Source organism: Corythoichthys intestinalis, chromosome 1 (genome assembly GCF_030265065.1).
Source record: "Corythoichthys intestinalis isolate RoL2023-P3 chromosome 1, ASM3026506v1, whole genome shotgun sequence".
NCBI classification, from domain to species: domain Eukaryota; kingdom Metazoa; phylum Chordata; class Actinopteri; order Syngnathiformes; family Syngnathidae; genus Corythoichthys; species Corythoichthys intestinalis.
Window position 1 is genome coordinate 5,574,894 of NC_080395.1, and position 18,197 is coordinate 5,593,090.

An 18,197-nucleotide genomic window follows, 5' to 3' on the forward strand; every position below is an offset into this window, starting at 1 on the left:
CAAGAGTGCACACTTAACTCTACTAGCATTTTAGACTAACTAGCGAGCAGCAGCTTAGTAGCAGCGTTTTTTTTACAGCTGGGATGTGACTTTTGATCGGAAAACACAAAAGGTAAAAGACGTGCGCAGAGATCAACTGCGGAAAAAATAAAAAGGTAGTACCTACTGCTAGTTAGGTCACAGGGAAAACGCGAACTGGATTTTCTGAGATGTGGGCGTTCTTTATTTGAACAAGTGGATTGGTCAGCGAAGCACTGAAGGGGCTCTCTACTGTACTCTATGGGGAAACGGACAGATTTATGATGATCATATTTAAGTTAATAATAACAGGTTATGTGATTATCAGTGTTGTCAGTAACGCTTTAGTAAGTAACGCGTACTTTTTCAGTAACGAGTAATCAAACGCATTCATTTTTCTAAACCAGTAATCTGATTAAAGTTCGATTCCTTAGTGTCTGTGCGTTACTATTTTGTTATTGCCGCATAATGGTTGTAGAATGAAGAATATTGTAGTCATGTCTCAAAAGCATTTTGAATAGAAAATGCTCCAAACGTCCCCGGTATGTGTTTCCATGGTAACCGTTCTAACGGCTTCCTGTTTTGGTCTCGAGTCGCACGCGCTAATTGTTTTGGGAGTCGAGACTGAGAAAGGCGCGGCCCAGGCTGCCAGTGCGGTTGCACATTTGCGCCGTGTGTTGAGATGTGCGAGGGAATGTTGATCTGTGTACATCCACGAATAAATGTGAGTACTTTTCCTTCATTCTCGAGGGTATCAGCGATAGTTTGGACCCCCTTAATGTGCGGCCGTTCCGTAGCTTTTGTTGCAACGACTGGCAAGAATTTTTTACATATTTGTTTTGCACTTTTATGCCGTGAGGTGACGTGTTCGTTTTGCATCTTTGGGATTTGTTGTCAGTCCGATTGAGTGTAAAGTGCTCAGTTGCCGCCACGTTTTGTGGCCAAATTGACCGCGTGTGTGTACGGCGTACTTCCGGATTGTGCACGCGCATCCGCTCCCGCCCTCATCTTTGTGTTTATTGGACTGTGCAATTCATAAATGCGTAGTTCATTATTATGCAGTCAATTTGAATTGTTTTACATTGGCATTGATATGTTGATAACCCTAAACCTGAAATTCTGAATTTTTGAGATTAGGCTTAATCTTCGAGTTAGCGTCGGTTTAATTCGTTGGTTGGAGTTGATTTCAACAAATCCATGCAGTTGGTCAGTTATTTGTTAGTTTCAGGGCTCCTAAGCTAGCACGAATCAATGGTGGCTGAAATCAACTCATCGACTAATTAAACCTCCGCGAACTCAAAGATTAAGTCTTATATCAAAAATTCTGATCTCCCACTTTAAATTCAATTATCAGTAAATCAAATCCTTGCGATGACATTTTCCTGCTGTCATTCTTAAAGTGAGAAAAAGTAACTAATAGATTACTTTAAAAATAACTGAGTTACTTTGAAAATGAAGTAATCAGTAAAGTAACTAGATTACTTTTTTGAGGCATAATCAGTAATTAAATTACTTTTTCAAGTAATCCGTGACAACACTGAAGATTATTGATTTCAATTAATATTCCGGCAACTTCATAGTGAAAATGGTAGCAATTTTTGTAACATTATTTTTTTCATTTAAATAAAACACCAAATTATTTAGGGAGGCTTAAGAAAATTTTAAAATTTAAATTTATTATTTAATTTAAAATTTTAAAACACCCCAAACGATGCCACATTTTGAGAAGAAACCTACGCCCTTGATATCCTGTAGCTAGCTGTCAACATCGGGGCAGCGAGTTTCGGACTTCTTTGTTTTCGAAACCTCCTGTAAATGAAGCAAGCACTTCACGGAAACTTCCCTTCATGACTTGACACGCACTTTGAAGGCTCGGGCGCACCTCATTACAGCATTACTAATGAAGGGTTAGGGCAAGTACACAAGAACTGGTATTATCCGAGTTGGATAGATTTGACTCCCCTCCCCTGAATGCAACACACACAAGGTGCGGTGTGGCGTCGACGAGTTGCGGCAAGTCTTCACTCGCACGCTTTGGAAAAGACGTTGGGACAAGGCGGGCTGGGTATGTCTTCTCTTTCACTGAAAGGAAAGGCACGAGTCGCTAGTTCCAAAGTTTGCCCACAGGTTCCTCCTTTGGTCAGGTAGCCTTTTGTCATGCGTGATTACGATCATGTGCTTGAATATTCCTTTCCTTTTCGTCTACTGTTTAGAGAGACAAGGTTTCGTTAGCAGTTACACAACTTCCTGTTGACTTCAGAAGGGTGACTCACCCCACTGGCACTTCCCCGTGCATTTCCTTGATAGCAGTTTATTTTTTGAATGAAATACTTGGTTGAACACAAGGGCGTAGGTTTGGTTTTGGTTTCAATATTGGTAGGGACGATATAACAGCACAACCTGCGTAAACGTTTCACCAGGGCTACATTTCTCACTAATAAGAGCCTTATGTAGGCATGCAAACTTGCCACTTTTCAGTGAAATTTCGCCGTTTTCAAATCAAAATGGGTCATTGTTCTGAATCACATAGATCCGAGGAGAAAAAAAATGGGGCGGGGTGTCTGTCAACGAGCGAGTGAAACCGTTAACTTCATAACCGTAGTCCATGCTCAAAACTACACTCTAGTCAAGGGGTCCCCATCTGCTGGGCCGTGGACCGGTTCCGGTGCGCATTTGCTACCGGGCCGGACAGAAATAATCATTTAATAACGACCGCATTCTGGCCGAATTAATCCTGTGCCCCTGCATAACACACCAATATCCCTGTCTACTCGAGATATAATACTACGGGATGGATTAGAATGTCGTTATAGAAATCCATTGATTGGACTGCTAGCAGTACATCTTTTTTGTGTATATAATGTATCTGTGTGCGCTTGTCCACGATAATAACGTATTACTAGGCTGCGGGCGCAGCACATTTGTTCCCGGAAATAATTAGCCCCCACACGAGCAAAGATGACGTCTTTGGAGATTTTTTTACGGCAAAAAGGGCACCTGACGAGCCTACAACCTCGAAGACCCACGAATGACGAAGGAGTGGATTCGTGACCCGTTTGTGAATAACCGAGTTATTCGGGCATGTCTGTGCAACAGGAGGATGAACTTGTAGATATTGCAAATGACGGCGACCTTATTAAACGTACATTTGAGACAACAACTCTACCGAGGTTCTGGATTTAAGTCATTCAGGAATATCCTGACATCGCTACGAGAGCATTGAAACCTTGCTGCAATTTCCAACATCGTATCTTTAAGTGGGCTTCTTAATTAATGCTTAATGACAAGGCGAAGTCGTTAATGGTGAGAGCGGTGTGCAGCTAACATGGCAGGATGTATCTGTGGAGAACTTTTCTACAAGTCCTTCCATGATCAAACGTAATTTAATATTCTTTTCTTTCAAGAAAGTTTGCGTAGTGTTTACTTTGGAATCGCTGCATTTGCGCATTTTGTGGCTATGTTTAACGTTACGCGCATGCGCAGAACTACATAGTTGCAATTTTTGATGGTTTGCAAAATTTGTCAGAACACCGGTCCATGAAAAAAAGACCCAAATAACACCGGTCCGTGGTGCAAAAAAGGTTGGGGACCCCTGCTCTAGTCCGATGACCTAGACCTATCACCGCGCCTCTCTTCTCGAGACAACAAATGACTGACAATTTTGAGAGACGGGAGTACAGCTGTTCTCTGCTTAATGCAAATGGGACATACCGTGCGTGTGTCCATGTTACTTTATCACCTTTTTCACCCCTAACCAGTTTGCATGCCTGTAATGAATGGATACTGTAGGCTATATGATAAATGCCAAATAAATCTGTATTGACTTATGCTAACTTTCACACTGCAAATTTACAGTATGTGTTAATCCGATGATGTTTCTTAAACCTAGTTGAATAATTTTCTTTGAGTTTTAAATTTAAAAAAGTCATTTTTCACCTAAATCAAGAAAAACAAAATGCTTTCAAATGTTTTGAACAATATCTATTTATGAATTAAGAACATTTCTGACAATTTTTTTTTTATTTTAAATAAGATTAATGTAGAAGCGTTTTGCTTAAAATGAGTCTGTTAAGCTTATTTTCAGCTACGGTAGCTATTTTTCTTATTTCAAGAAATCTGAGTAAAATTTACTTGAAGCACTAATTTCACTTGTTTCTAGTAGATTTACACTCATTCAAACGTTTCAAAAACTACAAAAGAAACATTTTGAAAACTCAAAATAAATCTGGATTTTATTAGCAAATTTATATATTTGAACACAAAATTTGTGTACTAACATACTAAGAAATACAAAATCGTTAATCATCTGTAACTATCCCGGAATGCAAAAAATAAACATTTGTCTTAATACCACTCAAAATTGTCTGTCTAAATAAATTAAATATGACAAAAAAAACTTCTTACTCCGGGAATAACAAAAATGAATAAAAATGGAGGCTTCCTTCAGGAAAACACGACTCCTAATGTCCACGAGCACAGCCAAACTCACAAAACAAAAAAAATGAAGGCTCCTTTGGGCTGCTTTAGGACCACGTAAGCAAAGTAAAAATGAAAACTGGGAAGAAGGTGGTAAACCTTGGTCCACTACATTTCTTAAAGTTGAGCAGAGTTCACTATATTTCTCACAGTTTAATTAACATTAACACCTACACCTACAGCAGAACACTGCTCCTGAAGCAGCTTCTTCCTACTCAGGTTGGCAAGTTCACACCGTTTAATGTAATGTTAATGCTAAACTCTGATGCAGGTCGGACTTTCAGTAGCAAAATTAGTGCTGCGTTTCCCAACTCTTCACTTTTGATGTCACTTATAGCGGCTGCTGGGCGAAAAAAAAACCTTCTAATTAGGCTAGGTTCATACTGTAATACCATTGGTGGTACTCCGATCGTGGCTCACACGGAAATGAGCGTTTAGTCAGCTGCGCGGCTTGCCCCTCCCAAGTCAATGCCGACCGAACTGGAGTACAGTATATAAAATTATAAAATGCGTAGGGGAAAATGAAACCACGAAAAGTGAGCTGCGTAGTACCCCCAGTCACAGAGGTGCGCGATCAGTTTTTTTCATTACATTTCCGCCTGTCAAAACTGCCTCCACTGTTAAGCACAAGCACTCCTGGTTGCGGCTTCCAGGAAATAAACGCAACGCCACATCATATGTTTCTATTTGTTATTTTCCTACTGGTGAGTGCACAACTGACATCCCAAGTAACGATGTCAGGCTTTTGTTGTTTTCTAAAGATTCATTTCAGTAACAACGCGGCGACTGCTCGTAAAAACCGAGCGTGCTCTTCCTTCACTCTACCTCCCGCTTGATGCTTTCAGATGCATTCACAAAAAAACAGTGATCACAAAATGCAGTTCCCGACTCCTGGTCTAGAAGGTGTAATCATTTTGAAATTTCCCGCCGTCGAGTAATGAGTTTCCGGATCATAGGTAAACCGCGCGGACGATTAAGTAACATATGAGGATGCTCCTTTCTACGCATGCGTAGTTTGCGCAAATGCAGGTGTACCTTGCAGAAGCGGCGGGGGGACCTGAAACGCACCTTAAACGTAAGTGTGGACAGGTATAAAAATAGTTGGCAAAATACCCTGGAGAAAATTATTAGTCCTAGTGTAGACGTAGCCTTAATGAAGGAGGAACAGACATTTCAGAGTCTGACTCCAATTTATTGCGTGTTTACTTGAATCATTCAAACAATTGTTCAGCCGTTTTGGGGGTTGTCTGACTTCCCCTTATTTGATGATCAAAGACTTGAGTCGACTAAGGGGAGTCCTGTTACACCTTTGTCTTCTTCAAAGTTTTAACATAACTGGGCTTACTTCTGTGACACCAGATGGTATATGTTAAAACTAACCAGAATGTGAATGCATTATTGCATTGACTAAAGACAAAAACCTACGTCATGCATACAAGTGAACATATAAATGTGAGTCCATAACACACAGTATAATAAGAATACTAATAAATCACATTTTGTATAAATATATGTACCAAGGAGAACACTTAAACTTAAAACATGTTGAATTGTGATGTGAAAACATTTTGGGCTGATGTTTGGATCTGGTCTATTTTGTGGATGTTTTTGAACAATCCAAATGTTCGCAAGCAATTTTTTTTTTTTAAATCAGTGTACCTGTGGATACCATGAGAGTTCAAATGTTACATTGCTGCCATTCTTCAGTGGATTTTGCACTAGCCAAGCCAAATGTTGTCTTTTTTTATGTTAATGGTTTATATTATCAAATGTTTTATCTAACTTGTCTGCCAACTTTTTCTTTTGATGAGGTCTTATACATGGAACCCGCGGTTTATTAAAAGTGTTAAAAAAAGCATTGAATTTAGTTTTCCATCATTAAAGGTATTAAAAGTATTAAATTAGCTGTCGTAAGTCTGGAATTTTTTCACAGTGGTTTTAATTTTCAAGAACATCTCAGTGCAACCTAAATTACATCCGTGACGAAGTTTGTTTTTTTTTTATCCATGATGACGAGTAGAATTTATACGATGCACTGCACTACAAATCTAAACGCATCTCGTGCATTCGCGCCGTTAGCATCATTAGCTTCAACATCACAACAGCAGGCAATCGCACAGTACTGTGTGCTAACGCAAGGAACTGCTCAGATCTCATAGTTGTTATGTTCGACGAAAGCCTCAACAAGACAACCAAGTCCAAACAGTTGGACCTGCATGTCAGGTATTGGATTGGCGACCAAGTCGCATCCAGATGGGGTCGCAGTTTATGGGTCATGCGAAGGCAGTGGACCTGCTTAACATTTCAAAGTAAGTTGCCAATATCTCCAATTAAAATGTGTTGGATGCTATAATGTATTTCTGCACGGTTTGCCTTTCAAATGAATGTGAATTTTGCCGTTTTAACTCAAGAGTTAGCCATGTTCAATGGGGTATTGGCAGGTGCACTAGCCTTAGCATGGATAAACCGGAGTCGTAGATCCACCATCACCCTCAGATACACAACACGGTTGACACGGTCTATTATTGGAACGAGTGCGGGGTAACGTTGATCTGAATAACATGGCATGGTGATAGGCAAATTATAATGTAGTTGATAGTAAAACACCTCCTGGTATATTTAAATGTTTTTTTTTGATTGAATAAGAGTATGGATTTTCTCTATCTGATTAAAAGAAATGTCTTCAATAGGTAACAAAGGATTAACATGTGGTTTGTATACTTCTTGTAATGCGATCAGAAAAACAAATTACCAAGGGAAATGGTCATGTGTGGCTTTTTTTTTTTGGTGGTAATTAATGGTAAACTACTGCCATTTAGTGGGTGTTTTTTAAACTTTCACTGCCAATTGCAAGATTTTCCCAAGCACTTTACAGTTAAGGTGGCCAACTTGGCCAATCACCTACCTACCGCCTTGACTAGGTCCCCTTAAAAGGGAAACCTGTTGTGTTGCAAATGTAATTTCTGAAGTTGCTTTACAAAAATAGTGTAAAATCCATTTTATCCTGGGAAAAAAATTCTGAAAGACCTTATATTTAAATGGGTTTTAATTGTATCTTCAACAAATGTGCATTCCTTTGTCAAACACACTTAGTAATTGAGGTTAAGTTTGATGTTCAGTGCTTTATTTTTCTAATATGATTCAATATTATCTAAATAATGGGTGCGAGAAAAGTATTCATTTTCAGTTGAAATGGCATTAAAAAAGGTCTTAAAAGTCTTGGATTTAGATTTATCAATCCTGGGGGGACCCTGTTATACATTGTTTACTTATTTCTTGAGCATTCATGTTTGCAAAAACACATTTTTTAGCGGCGTGCAATGACGGGGGCCCCAGGGGTATCTTGCTTGGAGCCCTAAGAGACCCTAGAAATGCCACTGGTCACATTACTCAAATGGTTTACGAGCAGGGGTGAAAGTGAGCGGGAACGGTCAGGAAGATTCAGGGCAGGAACACTGTTCCGGAATGAAAATATGACGGCAACTCTCAAAACGCTATGTAAAAAAAGAAAAATACAAAGCTGCCACACATGCATTTCATCTCCAAGAAGAAAACAATCTACAAACATCAAATTTATATACACAAGTGTTAATAACAAGCATAATAAAGAGCTGTGTAGGGTAATCCGTTTCCACCGATATTTATTATTTATTTTATTCAACGGACGGCATGGAGGTTTCCCCAGCTGCTGCAGTTATCTATGTGTGAAGAATCCACGCAGCAAAGCAAAACGCCTGGACTCATTTATCCGTTCAGTTGGCTGACACACTGACATGTGATCACCAGAGATAGTTAGCTCTTTGTTTTATTTGCTCTGATGGGGAGGTTCAGAACATCTTAGCTGTCAATGTGCACTTTGGACTTATATTTGTTCATTTGTGTTAGGCTACCTATTCATTTCCTTATGATTTAAAAAAGTAAATGTTTGTGCAATCTTCAATTCCTTCCATTCCATTTCACTCTGCATAATACAAGTCATTTGTACTTATTTTTTCTGAATGTATGTTACTTGTATCTTTATTGTTAAAAAACACAAAAAAAAGTAAATGTTTACATTATCTTCAATTTCAATATACATCTTATGTTCTTAAGTAGTTAAAATTGAGATTTGGTATGTAGTATGTGAGGAAGTGAGGGAAAATAGAAATTAGGAGATGGAGGTTGGGGTTATAGCTGTTTTTGTTAACTTTTATTTTTCAAATCAATGAAAAAATTAACATTTTTAATGAAAATCAGTGTTTGTATGTGTTGTAGAAATAACTGACCAAAAAAGTTTTCTTTGCATTTCAGTAGTTTTGACCCCCCCCCCCCCCCCCAAAAAAAAAAAAAAACGTTTCTTTGCAATTCAGTAGTTTTTAGCCCCCCCAAATAAAGGAATAAATAAAAATTCTGGCTCCGTGGTGACCTTCACTTCGGGGAGTTCCGGCAAGAAATTCTAACCACTTTCACCCCTGCTTCCGAGCTCAAGTTAATAAAAGTTGTTGTCCGCAGATATCCGATAGACGGTCACTTCGCTCACGCGTTTACAAGAAGGAAGGATGGCTCTAGACAGCAAGCGGAAGGAGCTGCTGTTGGGAACGCTGAAGGAGCTTGGGGAGGACGAGTTCGAGGAATTCAAGTTCTTTTCGGACCTGCCTCAAAGCGTACAAGAAAACCCCAGCCGGGTGATCATTGCTAACGCACTGGTGAAGAAGCATGGCGAGAATACTCTGGAGGAGACCATCAAGATTCTGGAAAAGATTGGCAACAAGAACTTGGCCGAGATGCTGCGTGGCAATGTGCTGGAAATAAAAGGTTAGTCCCCAAAGTAGCTTCAGGGGTTCGAACGCCGGTGACTTAAAAACTGTGGAAGTCAACCGTGAGACGAGGAAAAATGGCTTGCCCTAAAATTCTGTTCTGGTTCGCATGAACCTCAGGTTGTACTGATTTAGTTGAGCCTCATTCTCAAATGCTCCCCCGGGTGTTCCTTCTACCCTGGCAGACAGTCGGAGCTTTATCAGTTTTGATCAAAGCCAAAGACATTTGGAAAGCCTGTTTGTCTTGTCAAGCAGCATGTAGAGCCCCTAAAAAACAATTTGTTTCACTTCTTAAGCTCATATTTCACAAAAGCAAAGTAGACTTTTAGCTGATGAACTTTGATGAAAAATGTTTCTTTCAAGTTGTAACATCTATGTCTCTGGTGGCTGTGTGCCCTGGGGTTGTTTGCAAGGTTGTTGTTTTTTGTCCATAACGGCTCACCGCTGCTTTCTCGCAGGCGCCGTCTTCTCCGTCCATGATGATGATCAGATTGCCAGATTGAAGGCGGACCTGCAAGACAACCTGCGGGATTTATACAGCTTTGTTCCCGAAGGCAACATCGAGCGCTGGCAGCAGCAGCCTCTGGACGACGTCTACACGGAGCTGGACGTCACCTACGGGGCCGACGTCAGGCCCGACGAGCGACACGAGGTCCTTCAGATGGAGACGCGTGCCGCCGCGGCCAAGAAGTCTATCCTGCCGTGCGACATCTTCAAAAGCCATGACGAGCAGCCGCGACGGATACGCACGCTGCTCACTGTCGGCTTCGCGGGAATAGGGAAAACCTTCCTGGTTCAAAAGTTTGTGTGTGACTGGGCCAGCGGAAATACCAACCAGGACGTGCACTTCATATTTCCCTTCACATTCCGTGAGTTGAACACCGACAAAGGGAAAAGTTTTACGCTTGCTGAGCTTATCCGTCGCTACGTCTGCGATAGCAGACACATAAGCGAGGAGACTCTGAACATTATATTAGACGACCTGCAGAAGTCCGGGAAACAGTACTATGAACGCAGCAGGATCAAGATCTTGTTTGTCTTGGACGGACTGGACGAGTGCAACTTTAAAATGGACTTGAAGAATCAGATGAAAGTAGACATGGATGTGAAAAAACCCTACCCGCTGGAGGTGCTCCTGGCGCACCTCATCAAGAGGAACCTGCTTCCTTGCTCCCGGGTTTGGATCACCACGCGGCCCGCGACGGCCCGTGATATCCCCTCCGAGCTCATTGACAGCAGAACAGAGGTGAGAGGATTCAGTGATTCCATGAGGCTGGAGTACTTCAGGAAAAAGTTCCCAAATGAGGAGCGTGTCATTGAGCACATCCGAAAAACTCGCACCATCTTCATCATGTGCCACCTGCCCATCTTCTGCTGGCTCACCGCCACAGTTCTTCAGGATCATTTGGACAAAGGGAACGAGGGAGCACTTCCCAGAGAGAGAGAACTTCCCACAACGCTGACAGACATATGCTCAGAGTATGCTTTTAACCAGCTGGACAAGTCCAAGGAGCGACAGACGACCGAGTACGCCGATTACGTGAAAGCGCTAGCAAAGCTGGCGTTTGACCACACCATGAGTAAGCAACAGATCTTCTACGAGAAAGACCTGGCGAAAAGCGGATTTGATTACAGCCAAGCCGCAAAACACTCCGGAATATTCACCGAGGTGTTTAAGGAGGTCCGTCCGCTCAGAAGAAACCAACAGGGCAAGATGTTTCAGTTCGTCCATCTGACCATCCAGGAGTATCTAGCCGCATTCCACGTGATGATTTGCCTCTTTCACGACAATAAGAACATACTGGCTGATTCAGAGCAGGCACTGGAATGTGTCTTCCAAGAAGAAGAAGAAAAATCAGAAGTATTAGAAGAAACAGAATCAGAAGAAGATACAGAAGATGAAGGTGATTGGAAAATCACTGAGGTTCACCGGTCAGCTCTTCAGAAAGCCTCGGAGAGTGAAGGACACCTGGACATGTTTGTCCGCTTCCTCCTTGGCCTTTCCTTGCCGTGCAACCAGGAAATAGTGGGGGAACTGCTGAAGGCTCCTCAGGACTGCAGGCAAAGCAAGTCAAAGACAGTCAAGTTGATCAAGGAGAGGATAAAACGGAGCACCCCAGAGAAGAACATCAACTTGTTCTACTGCTTAAACGAGCTGAAAGACAACTCTTTGCTGATGCAGTTTCAGAAGAAAAATAGTTCAGACAAAATTGACTTGGACAACATGCCAAATGACATGTGGTCAGCCTTTGCCTTCTTCTTACTTGCAGACGACAAAACCATGAAGAGCTTTTGCCTGAGGATTTACAACCCATCGCCTTTGGGGCTCCAGAAGCTGTTGGTGGTGGTCAAGGCGTCTGAAAAATCAGAGTGCGTGGTCTAAAGTCTTTATGAAGATGCAAAAGCACAATGGCAAATCCAAAAACAAGAGCAACAAGTCACAAACTATGATGACTCAACAAAAACAAAACTGCAAATCACAAAACGGGCGATGAAAAAAAAATCTAAAAACAATTGCGTAATACAGAACCCAACAACGAATCCAAGGTTAGTAATCCAGAATTAGGGTTCGTTTACTTAGCATTTATAATTTCTTAGTTAAGGGACACGTGGGTTGATTAAGGTCAAGTACCGTATTGGCCCGAATATAAGACGGCGCTGATTATAAGACGACCCCCTCTTTTTCAAGACTCAAGTTTGAAAAAAAGACTTTTTGAACACCAAATTAATTTTTATAGAGAAAATAATTACAGTCAGGGCCGGCGCTAGCTATGTTGGTGCCCTAGGCATAAATGCTTTGTGGTGCCCCCTCCCCACCCACACCACCACCACAGCGTTTTGGAGTGGGTTTTTTTTTTTTTTGGTTGTGCACACTAATAAACCGATCATAACCCGATTTCTGGAGTTACCAGATTATTCAAGTGGTCATGTAAAGAGCATGATCCGCTATCATTTATCGAATAAACACCGCTATTTTACATCTCTGAGCATGTGTGCAAATGGAAAAACGGATGTCACTACAGAGGCCTTAGGGACACCAAACTGATTCGCTTTCAGCCTATGGTTCTGCAGTTAGCGAGCTTGTGTAACGCAATCGCCACACTCGCATTTGAAGAGGTTCAGTGGGACAACTTCAAGCAAGCATGGGTTTTTGGTAGACATGGAGGAAGGCCTATGCAGAGACCAAGAGTTTTACGTCATGTACTTGGGAAAGAAATCGAACTATTGACTTAACATGTAAACCAGGTTTTTCCTGATTATCACATCACTGAAGTGCACTTAAATGTGTCAAATCTCATTATTGTCATGACCTGGTTATTCCCAGTTATCAGATTATTGTGGTCATGTAAACGTAGCTGATAATAAATAAACAATTGTTTAAAAAAAAAAAAAAAAAAAAATCTTTTTTTTTTACAAACTTAATTTTTTGGCCCTTCAGGCAGTTGGTGCCCTATGCGCAGTGCTTGTTATGCATATGCGGAGCGCCGTGTCTGATTACAGTACATCCGAAACCGAAATTATTATAAAAACATATTCGAGAGAAAAATGTTATTTTGCCTCATTCGAATCTTAATAACTGAACATTTGTGCAATCATATTCATAAATCAATGGCTTTTGGTTTTTGAAATGTGAATTAACCAATCTACTGTGATGAAACAAAAAAAATTGCAGTAATTGCATTAATCATCAAAGTGAAGTCTAACTGTAACTGTAGTCTTGAAACAAATCTGAATAAGGAAAAACATTGCAATAAGATAATGCAAACTGGTTAAACTTGAGAGAAGCTGAGATCTGTCATGACAGAACATTACTCCTCAAGTTCAGCATTCGCTTCAGTGATATCTGACGCCATCTAGCGTCGTGAACGGGTATAACTTCTGCACCGCGAATATAAGACGACCCCCACTTTTTCCAGTCTCATTTCAATGCAAAAAACGCCGTCTTATATTTGGGCCAATACGGTATTACTGTGCAAAAATAGAATTTATTGCTCATTTTTTGAACATCAAACGTGAACAAGTAGTAAATTCCAACATCTAAATAATGACAAATTGTCTGACATTGTGTAATGGTAAACTTTTGGCAATAATTACTTGCAGAGTTAATACCTATGTTGCAAAAAAATCCTTTAAAAGTAAGCCATTCCTAACATACGCTTATAATATTAATACACTACAAAAACACACCGCCTTAACACAGTTACATTCCCTTATTGTCAGCATAAATCCATTGGAAATAAGGGAAATTATCTGCAAGCACTTCAATTACATTTCACTCACTTAGATTTTTTTGTAATAAGAAAAATAGCTACAGAAAATAAGCTCAACAGCCTTATTTAAGCAATTAATTATTATATTTAACCCTAAAATAACTTATTTGTCAGAAATGTTCTTTATTCGAGAATAGGTATGGTTCAAAACATTATTTGAAAGCATTTTTTCTTGATATAGGTGAAAAATGCACATTTTTTTAGATGTATGGGCTTAATAAGAATAAATGGTAATGTTGACTTCAAGTTGCTACGGTCCGCGAACGCGGAAAACAAGATTGGACCCAAGAGCAGACAACAACTGGTGGAATAGTACAAGGGTTTATTAATACATACAACCAAAAAACCCGCGATCGTGGAAAAAGGGAGAATAACAAAAGGAGTCCGTGACAAGAGGTGGACGGGGATCGAATAACACTTAACTAAGCGGTGGGCAGCGAGCCAATAAGATGACAAAAATAATCACACTCAATAACTGCACAAGGTAGAGGAATCACCAAACGAAAAAAAAACAGCTGACGCATAAACTAGCAAATCTATGAGCCTCGAAAGTACAAGTGTCAAATGGCGAACAGCAAGCAAATATCTCGGCAACGTTGGCTTGGATCGCCGGCGTTATATACTAATGATGATTTGCTGGAATTAGCCGCAGGTGCGATGATGGGAACGCCCACGCCGCCGGCTCTGTAACACAACAAAATCTAACCAGCAGCAAGATGTGACACAAGTAAGTGGAGTAATCTGGCGCATTCATCTGTTAGCTAGTCTTTGACACTCAAAACAAGATGGAGAAAAAATTATTTGCCTAGATTTAAGAAAAATGATCTGATGAAGACGTCATAAATTTATAGCATAATGAATGCATCACTGATTGACTTCTTGAGAGTGTGGTTTGGTCCATGTTGAAATGATCATCTAACCACTGTGCCGTCACGATAACCATGCTTACTTGACGTCATGTGTCCAAATATCTGTGGTGAAACTGATGTGATCGGCATGTTTTTCACAAAGAATGGTTGTCGTATAAACTGCAATATTTTTTCATTCAGGGCTTTGGCTCTTCACTTAGGTAAAAAAAACGTCTCTCGCCCAACCGAGCCTAGTATCTCCTCCCGCCTGTGCTCTTCAATGAGTGGCGGGGGCGCTGCCCGAGACCGAGCCGTCAAAAGCGTCTCTCGATCGTTAAAAGCCCCGTAGCTTAGCTTAGTTTATGTTTGTTTACATTAGCTTTAGCCTTCATGTTCATTCCAAATATTTTTGTGACGCAGCTTTAAATGTCTGATCAGGTTTGTGGTGTTGAATGAGGACGCTTTCTTTCCGCCTCGTGGAACTTCTGCAGTGCATGTTTTGCAGGTGGCGAGCGCGCAGTTTGTTTCACACACGGAAAAAATCAACCCACGCTGGTGACATAGCAGTCATGACATCCAACTGCCTCAACCATGTCGTGTAACGCGTCACTCATGCAACGGGCTTCCGAGGGAGGAGGCGGCGGTGCAGAATTGGACAAAACTGCTTCGACTGCACACAATTGGAGGCCAAATACAGTCTCTAATAATCGAATTTCATTATCGGTTGAATTTTTAAAAATCTGTATTATCCGTGTGACGTCATAATTGCCATTATCGGTAACCGATATTATCGTGCATTTTTACTTTCAACCGTTTGTAACTGAACAGAATCTACAGAATACTACCAAAGCTGGATAGAAAGAAGAATTATTCCTGATCTTCAACTGCTTATCGCTGAAGAACGGAAAAGCCATCAAACACAATATTCTGTGGTGCTTGACAAATTGGCCAAAATGTGTCTTCTGAAAAAGGGCTGGGAGTGAATGAGTTAGGAAACCGGAAATGGTTGGGACTGGTGCCGAAGTTGACTGGCTGTTTGGACGAGAGGAAAAATTCATTTCGAGAGGCCTCTTTTCCCCGGGTCTCTTGCTTTCTTATGATTTGATGATGGTTTTGTGTGATTCATCGCGAGGATTTCATGCTGCTCATTGAGATGAACATTTTTCATTGCTGGCCAGCCCTAATTTCAATGTATCTTTTGCTCCAACGAAGTCATTGATATCTGTATGGCAGTCAAAAAATATTTACCTGAAGTTCATCCTGAAACACTGGCAAATTCAGAATCTTGAAGAATGTCAAATGCATCAAAATTCGAGTTAATTCCTAGTTTCAATCTTGAATTAAAAAAAAAAAAAGGGACGATTCACTCATCAACAAATGAAGACTGCATCACAGCCAGCACGAGCTTTCCTGTTGCTCACATCCTCACTTGAAAATAGAATGCAAAATATCGATAAACGATTAGTTTTCAGATTTGCCATTGTGTTTTGTAATTTGCTGTTGTTTGTATTTGTCATCTTGAAATATATAATTATGATTCCAGACAGCATACTTATAGTAAGTCAGCAGGCGAAAGTTTGGCTCCCTCTCACGTCTTCCTCCTGCCTGTGTTCTCCAGTCTAAGCTCTTGTTACCTGGACAAAGACAGCTGTCACCTGCTGGTTTCCGTTCTCAGCTCTCCATCCAACCTGAGGCATCTGGACCTGAGCAAGAACGATCTCTCAGACGAGGGTGTTGAGATCCTCTCGAAAGGACTGATCAGCCCAAACTGCATCTTAGAATCCCTTTTGTAAGGAGCTCTTCCTTTTCATAATCTTCTGTGGTTCCGGTCGACCAATCAATAGAATCACTGCTGTTATTAGCAAAAACCGATTCACTCAATGTGGTGATACGAAATAAACATCCTTGTTGACAACATTCAAAACACATAAAGACTGTCACAGCCAGCATATGAGCATTCCTGTTGGTGACATCATGACTAGGAGATAGAATCCATCATATCGATAAATCGAACAGGTTTTTCATTTGCCTTTTTTTTTTATTTGTCATCTTGAATTAAAATCTATTATTATTATTCAAGTTTTTTTTTCACTCACTCTCACGTGTTCCTCCTGCCTGTGTTCTCCAGTCTAAGATTGTGTCGCCTGGAAAAACGCAGCTGTCACCTGATGGCTTCTCTTCTCAGCTCTCCATCCAACCTGAGGCATCTGAATCTGAGCTGGAACGCTCTGTCGGATGAAGGGGTGGAGATCCTCTCAAAAGGACTGGCCAGTCCACACTGCAAATTAGAGTCCCTCACGTAAGGAGCTCCTCCTGTTCATTATCTTCTGTGGTTCCGGTCGACCAATCAATGGAATCACTGCTGTTATTTGCAAAAAGAACAATTCACTCAATGTAGTCGTACGAGACAAACGAATCCGAAACAAATGAAGACCTTCACAGACAGCGCATGAGTGTTCCTGTTGGTGACATCATGACTAGAAAATAGAATCCATCATATCGATCGGGTTTTGTAATTTGCCTATTTTTTTAAATTTGTCATCTTGAACTAAACTGTATTTTTATTAGGGCTGTCAAACGATTAAAATCTTTAATCGAGTTAATCACAGCTTAAAAATGAATTAATCGTAATTAATCGCAATTCAAACCATCTCTAAAATATGCCATATTTTTCCTGTAAATTATTGTTGGAATGGAAAGATAAGACAAGACGGATGTATACATTCAACATACTGTACATAAGTACTGTATTAGTTTATTATAACAATAAATCCACAAGATGGCAATAACTTTCTTTCTGTTAAAGGGATCCATGGATAGAAAGTAATTCTTAAAATATAAATGTGAGTACAAGTTATAGTAATTTTGATAGTTTGTATATTGTGACTAAATATTGCCATCTAGTGTATTTGTTGAGCTAAACAAAATATTTGAATAGTTTGACCAAGTATTATTTTGCAGAGCTATTTTGATTGGGAATGCCAGTTCTCTTCGCATTGAGCGCTTTTCTTTTTGTGAACATGATTTATTTTATTTTTTTTTTTGAGAGAGAGAGATAGGAATATTATTTTTGTTGTGCTTTCACAAAAATGACACTGTAGCGACTTAACTGTTCTTAACTGCCCAAATGCATGATGGGAAGTTGTGCAACCATGACTGTCAGTGATGGCTGCAAATTGTATACTTTCTCCGCGTTGTGTACAATACAGTGTGTTAAGAAAAGATCATCTCTTGTCAATCTTCCCCACATCTGCCGCCACAGTAGATATATTTATGGTGGAAGAGATGCCAAAGTTTATACCAATAAACGGCACGGCGCCAATCAATGCCTGTATCCACTCCACTTGCTTGTCTCTGCCTCTTAGCTCTCAATGTACATAAAACGGCGCCATTGTAGTCTGTTCGCGGCAATGCGTGAGTGGGTCGTTCCGCGCATGCGTTAAATATTTTAATGTGATTCATCCAAAAAATGAAATACCGCCCGTTAACGCGATAATTTTGACAGCCCTAATTATTATGATTAGTCAAAGCAGCGGATTTAAGTCAGCAGGCGTTATTTTTCACTCGCTCTCACGTGTTCCTCCTGCCTGTGTTCTCCAGTCTAAGTCACTGTCTGCTGGACAAAAGCAGCTGTCACCTGATGGCTTCCCTTCTCAGCTCTCCGTCCAACCTGAGGCATCTGGACCTGGGCGGGAACAATCTGTCGTACGAAGGGGTCGCGATCCTCTCGAAAGGACTGGACAGTCCACACTGCAAATTAGAGTCCCTCAAGTAAGGAGCTCCTCCTG

General features: G+C 40.6%; 1 protein-coding gene across 4 annotated transcripts in view; it reads left to right on the forward strand.

Moving 5' to 3' along the window:
- Nucleotides 1–18,197, forward strand: part of LOC130908178 (NACHT, LRR and PYD domains-containing protein 12-like) — a 30,867-nt gene that overhangs the window by 2,326 nt on the left and 10,344 nt on the right. Inside the window, exons 1-6 of one of the 4 annotated variants that reach the window (XM_057823711.1) lie at nt 617–742; nt 8,986–9,288; nt 9,749–11,660; nt 16,028–16,198; nt 16,538–16,708; nt 18,010–18,180. In XM_057823711.1, coding sequence (XP_057679694.1) covers nt 9,033–9,288; nt 9,749–11,660; nt 16,028–16,198; nt 16,538–16,708; nt 18,010–18,180 — 2,681 coding nt within the window. In that variant the 5' untranslated portion in view covers nt 617–742; nt 8,986–9,032. Of the gene's footprint in view, nt 1–616; nt 743–1,714; nt 2,084–6,380; nt 6,804–8,985; nt 9,289–9,748; nt 11,661–16,027; nt 16,199–16,537; nt 16,709–18,009; nt 18,181–18,197 lie in introns of those variants that run through there. The other 3 variants (XM_057823778.1, XM_057823718.1, XM_057823847.1) reach the window with 3 other exon arrangements.